Genomic DNA, 7,481 nt, shown 5'->3' with positions numbered 1-7,481 from the left:
AGCTGCCGTTCGGGGATTAAGTGTCTTGCTGGCAGAGTTAACGAGGTGCCGAGACTACTTTGTATATCCACCCCGTCGCATATACTCTTGTACATGTGTATATATATATATATATATATATATATACTATACTTTCATTCAGTTCGCTTCACTTACCCACCATTCATTATGGGAAAATAAAATAATTTGTACAATTTTCTCTTTCTCTCTCTCCATAGTGCAGGAGAGAATTAATCGTTCGTTCGAGGAAACTCGTAATTCTTTATTGTTACAACGTCGACAATTTCGGCTGTGCAGAGTCTATTTGGAATATTAGTCTCGGTTCGTCGAGCATTCGGGTAATCGTCCCACTGACATTTTCTACGTGGCATTATAAAAATTACCGTACACACGCGATACATCCTGCATCGATTTATCATTCCGACTAAAAATCATAATTTATTTATATAAAATCATAGAGTGGATGAATGAAAGAGACCGAGAAACAAATAAACACAAATAGGGGGATTTGATTGATTGGCGTAAATTGGTCGTAAAGAAACCTGGCCGTCCAACAAATAATTTTGGCAAGAGGTCGAGGACTGACCGAGCTGGTTGATACGTGTCAAACATCTGATATATTAAAAGCACCGAGAAAGCTCCTCTCCAGATAGGGTGCGCGGCTAATGAGACGTGCTGCCACATCGTGGCGATCATCAAAGTGTGACAGAAGACGTTATTGCAACTCGAAAGGGACGTTTTATTGGACGACAAAAATAATTCACAGCCTGACGTCATCAGCCGCACCATCTTCCCATGACGGTCGAATACCATTGGCTGTTGCTGGCGAATACACGATCTAACGTCAATAATATCGCCAGAAATTCAATCAGAGTTGTTCAGACACTCGTCTGCAGATCTCGAATTTATTCCAGCCATCTGCGTTGCATGAGATTCCCTAATCACTAGGAACACATTTCTCCGTGTGCTCCGAGCGAAATATTAACCGGAAGAATCGAATTTATTATTCTCGCGATATTTCTCTATTCCTTTGAACTGTCAAGACTGATGGAAAGAAAACGAGAGGGATGAGGTGTGTATCTGGACGCGAGCGAGTGTGTGTGAGTGTGAGAGAGAGAGAGAAAGAAAAAGCGAGGCATCAGAGAGGGCGTCGACGGCCTTGAATCTGACATCCGGAAGGGTGCGGTAAAAGCCACGATAAATATCGACGCAAATGCATCCCCTGATTATACGATTACCGTTCAATACTGCGTAGGATGATAGTTGACACGGCAGAACTTAATTCCCCCTTCCCTGATTGGCCGCAACAAGCTCTCTTACAATGCACTTAATTAAATGAAATCATAAATAAGAGTATCGCGTTAGGAGAAGACACGCGCCATTAAAACAAACGTCCGCGTGTTTCATTGAACTATATATCTACTAGGCAAAGAGATATAAACTTTTATTAGTCCGCTCGTATATAAAAGCCTTGGCTGGGATCTTAATGGAAAGAAAAGAGGCCAATATTTATCGTATACCCATGCATGCATTCGACTACATATATATATATATATATATATATATATATATATATATATATATAGGATTAAGCGATGCTGCGCAAGCTTCTAACCAACTTCCAATTCTTTCTTCTCTTTCGCAGGAAAAACTGCACGAGCTGCAAGTGTCCGAGGAACGCGCACGACGTGTGCCACGAAGAATGGGTATCGGTCCGGTCCCGTCTGGGACTCAAGGGAGACGAAGCCAATGGTTCCTTGGGGTCCGACCCGAGAGATCGAGGCTTCGCATGGGCTCCGCCTGGCTTGCCTCCTCACAAGGTATACCGCTCGATCAACCAATTCTTAGTCATCGATATATCCAGAGAACGCCCGCGCTCGAATGCCAAAAAAAAAAAAAAAAAGAAGAAAGAAAGAAGCCGACGAAAAATAACGAGTCTGATTCATCCGCGGGAAAATCCTTAAGGCGCTACTCGTACAAATTTTCATGGCTAAAGTAACGAGTTTACAGAGCGCGCGCCGCTGCCAGACGACAGACTCGCGTGCTCACGATCGAGATCTTGGACGTTGGCCAGGCTTCGATAATTCCCAAAGGCGTCGTCGTAACTCAATGCACCGGGGAGCTGCTCTTTATCACTACTGCAGCTTTATTATAAGCTCTCGCGCGTTTTACGACCTCCCCGGTCAATCACTGTTATTTATTATAGTTCCGCAGAGACCCTCGTCGAATTCACGTCGAGATATATAATAAAAGCACCATTGCTTCCAGGTGGACAAGTATTTCTCGCTGCTGCCGGAGACCCTGGTTCCCCGCCTCGGTACGGAGGGCGAGCGTTACAGGGATCGCCAATTGACGTATCAACTTCCCAAGCAGGACTTGGCGAAGAAGTACTGCCGTCACTTGGAGGCCAAACATGCCGCGAGCGCGGATGATTTCATGGCGGCTAGGAACGAGATCGCCCTGGACATTGGAAGCGTACAGGAGACTCCGGACCGGGACCAGGTACTGGAGAAATTTTATATCCGATTTAAAGTGCACAGTTGGTCCTCTGTATATTTGATTAATTGTGTTTTATTCGGCGACTTTTAGAAATGCGGTGCTTGCGTGGAACCCCTGGAAAGCGGAAGTCTCGTGGTTTCCGCCAGCAAGCTGGGCCTGATGTATCACCCTGCTTGCTTCAGATGCACAAAATGCCAGGAAATTTTAGTGGATCTCGCCTATTGCGTTCACGATGACATGCTCTACTGCGAGAGACATTACGCCGAGCAACTCAAGCCTAGATGCGCCGCTTGCGACGAGGTCAGTGACCTTTAATCTCTCATTAGTGTAGTAATAAGAGTCGAGGGAGAAAGCATGGAGACAAATTGCAGACTCGTTAAAACCGAAGCACTCTCTTTCGCTCGTAAAATCTATCTTATCGTCTTCTCTAGGCTGCACTCGATCGTTATAACAGTTTTCCCCTTTCGCGAATTACCAGCAACTTCCGCCTTTATCGACGGCGAACAAAACCACTCTCTTCTCTCTATATAGGATAAGAGAAGTGTAGTAACAGGTGTGTGTCGAGTGGTCGGGTGTGTGCACGATCGCGTAATGCTGATACCCACACACCACAAAAGGCTCGAACGGTACACAATCGGCAATTCGCCAATGAGTATAAATATTTTTCATGGTTAAACGAAGCGCGTTGAGTGCCGCAGGAAGTCCAAACTGGTCGTCTTGTCCATTTAAGGTGGCGCGAGGTCGATTTTTTCTCGAAAGCTCTCTCGGTAGGACGATTTCGTAAGGATGTTTTATTGCGACGATGGCATTGCCAGAGTTGAGAAAACGGCGCAACACGCTGACCCGAATAAAAAGATTTGGTCGGTAAATTATAATAATTGCCGGTAAATCTCTGTGAGATATTATTGAAGCGAAGGAGCAGGTTTGGTAATTAGCGGGTTATACAGAGAAATTTCGCGAAAATCGGTGTAAGGCGAAATTGTTTACCGCCTCGCAAACGAGGCATATATTAATAAGAAAACTTGTGCAATGTTTCGTCGTTGTCTCCTCGAAGGAGTGCGATCCAAGCTGCTTTCGGCTTTATTTAGCTGGTCAAAAATAGAGCTGCTAAGACGAAGTAATGTTGCGCTCCGCGACTCGTAATATTTCTCGCTTATGTAAATTACGCGCGTCCCACTGCAATAATATAAAGAGGCTGATATTCGTGGAAGGACAATGCGGCGAGCTTGCGGTGGAAAAGTTGGATTATCGCTTGCAGGGCTTTCGCCTTCGACAGGCCTGAAGAAAGCACGTACATATACTGTATAGTGTGTCTTGATAAGGAATGTTTGGCCAGTCACGGCATGGGAAGCACCAGCTGTCCCAGTCGTTACAATAAAGTCCGGATCGAAGTTGGTTTCCTTCCAACGAGAAACTTTGCTATTCGCCTGTAATTCCTCTAGCGATGGTGAGCGAGGTGATCTATTTTGATTCCACGTGAAAGCTCATCCCTCCCTAAATGCTGCACCAGTGGAGTCTATGGTCCTCCTGCTCTCCTCCTCCCAGCAGCTTTCCTTAGAGTCATCATCGGTCGGTCAGTCGGTTGGCCAGTCGAAACCGAAGGATATCTCCGCCAATCGCGTTTCTCATCCCTGCGATACATTGCACGAATTTCCGCGACGCGTCCGATAACTGTTCTCGTCCCTCTGGTGACCTTGACCTCTTCCGAAAGAAAGAAATAAATCAAGCAGACTAACTGGAACGCCTGTTCGAGGAGGGTTTCGAATTTCGGTAAGTGGACCGTGCGAGAGTCAACGTAAGACACGTACACACTGTCAGGCGACGATAAAGCAGCAGTGACGGCCTATGTGGGATTGTTTACGAGAGGAGATTGCCAAGAGGTGCGTCTCGTCCCCACGATAGTGAATCCTGACGAAGAATCCCCTATCCTCGCGCTCTCTTACGACCAACCCGAACGGCCCAACGCTGTTCTCGCTCGAATTGCACCAAACTCCAACGACTTTTGTAGTCTTTGCAATAAAATACACAAACAACCATTCGACACGCATTCTTTGCCCTTCCCACTTTCTTATACATGTAATAGCATATATATATATATATATATATATATATATATACATTTACACGCAAGAGCACACATTGTATGTACACAAAACCGATACTCAAGGTAAGCTAAATCTGTGCCGGATCGTCCGAAGAAAGACGTTCCAGATTCTAAAATAGAACAGGTTTTTGCTTCTAGCACATAGATGTAAGCGATTCGTACACAGAATGCGTATCGACCCGAGTAAGGTGTAACGAGAGTGTGCGAGAGTGCGATATTTCTTTCTGCCTCCGGTGGCCGTGCAATTCGGTCCTACTTATAGCGATGCTGGACGTGGCGTTTAGGTGGCAAATGTTTTTCCCGGACGTTAATCGTTCCTCCCGGTGATTTTTCAAGTTTTCTCACTCTGGGAAGGTTACGAAGCACGGGCGCGAGACGCTTTAGGCTTTATGGAAGCGCAATGACGCAATTTACTGTTATAACCACTCTGTAAAATTCTGGCGCATTGTCTATTTCTAGCCAGCAGCACTTTGTAAGCCTGTCGTGTCTAGCGTGCATAAATCAGGCCAGAAATTCACAGGCGCATGCTTATATATTCGATTATGCGTTTAAATACGAAAGTGCGGCTTGTATTTTTACAAGAAATACCGGCAGGCTTCTCGAATCGCAGGAAAAATATTGACGCTCTCGTAAAAGAATTTATTGACTCGGGAATGAGAATGGGGGGAGAGGGGGGGGGGGGGGGAGGAGAAGAGTGGTAATTTTCAGAATGAATGATTTCAGAACCAACATAGGTATAAAGCTCGTTATTGAAAGATTACAAAGGCGGGTCGCTGTATAATTGCTCGATCGCCGATTGATTTATCGCCATGGATTAGATATTGCAGTGGAAGTATTAGATCCAACGGATATAATCGCGATTAGGACGCAGTCGTTTCTTGTTATTTGACCTTGGGACGAATGAACGCATCCAGTGACGAGCCACGCAAGTTCCGGTAGGGTCTTCGACACTCTCGCTCCCCCAGTCCCATATTGTTCATTATTACGCTCGAATGAAGATCCACCGATTTCAAGAATCTAATTTCGATTGACCGCCGAATCTTCCAGATTCGACGGCACGCCCCTATTCCCTTTGGCCATGCCACACGCTCGATCATCGCCGGAAATAACATTGGCATATTGTTCCGTTTTACTCGGAAATGGACTTTGAATTTCGAAATCTCCCTATCATACCTGCGGAGGCCTCGCGAAAAATCTCGTACCTTAGAATCCGCGTGCTGAATTCTCCTCGACGTTTGGCATTCCGCGTTAAACAAGCGTTCTCCACTAATTCCTCCGGGTTTCGCGTTAATACACATACACGCTATTTAAATGATGGATTCTCGGAGTTTCGTGTGGCATCAGCAGCCATTTTATTTTCGTTTGCGTACGATGGGTCGTCGGCGGCAAGTTTATTTTCGGCCTCCTTGGAGAAATGGAAACTCGAGGATTGCTCGGAGATTTGGTACTCGATCGACCAGCAACGGAAGCAAAGCTCGCGAAGATGCCAGGTCGAATCTTGAAGACGGTTCATTCATGAAGCCCGCGGTGCTCGCGTTTGCATGGTTATCTTCGAGGAGTCATCGGACTGTAAATAAGGAGATCCACGTCTCTTCAACTCTGTCATACTATATATATATATATATATATATATATATATATATTAATTGATAAAGCTGATGCTCTATTTACAATGGGAACTTATTACTTCCACGAAATTCAATTGATTGTTCGAGCAATTAACTCGGCACACTTTAGACTTTCGACCGTAAGTCATGAAGCGTTCGATAAAGTCTGTTGGATGGCTCTCGCTGGAGAGAAGCCAAAGAGTACCGCGCGCAAAGTGGCTCGTATCTCTGACGTCGAACGCTAACCCATGAGATAACCAAAATAAAACTTTGCGGATGACGCGAGAAGCTTGGGATAAACATCGCTATTGTATCATGCGCGCGTGCGATATCGCGTTATAGAGAATGAAATTTGAGAATTTTCAGGAACCCTGCAGTTTCGTTGAAACGATACTGCTGTGCGCGGTGAGTTTTAAGAAGGTGACGAATACATATATATAGGTATATATTATAAAGTGGCCGAATGAGTTTGTCTCGCACAATTATGGTAGGTTGCCAAAATTGCGCGTGTGCTTAATTATCAAAGCCTCATCGATCGCGGTTGCATTAAGGACAGCGATTCGCGTCCAGGGACATCGGGCTAACTTTAGCCTTTAGCTAAAGAGAGACATAAGAGAGTGAGACATAAGAGCGGTCTAGCGACGCCGCTGGGCTGCTGGGTAGCTGGGCAGTTTGCTATCCGGTCGCTTTGCCCGCGGAAAATAAAACAGTTCGCTCTGGCAGTCGCCGGCGTGGCTGATCCGATAATCGACGATCGAATGTGATCGATCGACCAGGCCGATCCACACCCTGCCGCCTCCGAACGAAACGATCCGGACTGAGATTTTCCGAAGCATCTCGTCGCGTACGTATAGCACGCGAGTGATCCCTCTTGCGCAATACCTCGTATTACGTCAGCTGCGAAAGCTCCGATAAGCCGCGGCAGGAGAGACTGGACCGTGGCCCAAGGTCATCGCACGTGTGACGGAGAAGAGAACCTGAGAGGCCACGGGGTGTGCCGAGTCGCGATTACACATACACACGCACACAGACACCGACCAGAGGATAGATCCAGTGAAATGTTTGCCAAACGGTCGAAGCTTCCAGCCGGGGTCCGGTGCAGGGGACAGGGGAATTTTTTGTCCCAGATCTGGAGATGAAGAGTCGATCCTCGAGTGGTAGAGAGACTTGGCAGTGGTGGTCGAGGCTGTGCGCGTCTGGATGACAAGGGGAGATGGGTTTGCTGCTGTCGGTGCTGGTTGGTTGCGTGGGGGTGCTGGAGCTGTTGGAGT

At 46.4% G+C, this 7,481-nt stretch overlaps 1 protein-coding gene across 1 annotated transcript in view; it reads left to right on the top strand.

The window, feature by feature from the left end:
- Window positions 1-7,481, top strand: part of LOC136774205 (uncharacterized) — a 37,205-nt gene that overhangs the window by 17,792 nt on the left and 11,932 nt on the right. The window contains exons 3-5 of the mRNA XM_066728363.1: window positions 1,646-1,820; window positions 2,269-2,502; window positions 2,590-2,799. Of these exons, the coding sequence (XP_066584460.1) occupies window positions 1,646-1,820; window positions 2,269-2,502; window positions 2,590-2,799 (619 nt within the window). The remainder of the gene's footprint in view (window positions 1-1,645; window positions 1,821-2,268; window positions 2,503-2,589; window positions 2,800-7,481) is intronic.

Source organism: Prorops nasuta, unplaced genomic scaffold, assembly GCF_024137725.1.
Source record: "Prorops nasuta isolate Cenicafe-Biocafe unplaced genomic scaffold, Cenicafe_Pnas_1.2 PNAS00006, whole genome shotgun sequence".
Taxonomy (NCBI): domain Eukaryota; kingdom Metazoa; phylum Arthropoda; class Insecta; order Hymenoptera; family Bethylidae; genus Prorops; species Prorops nasuta.
This window is presented reverse-complemented; position numbering and strand designations above follow the sequence as displayed.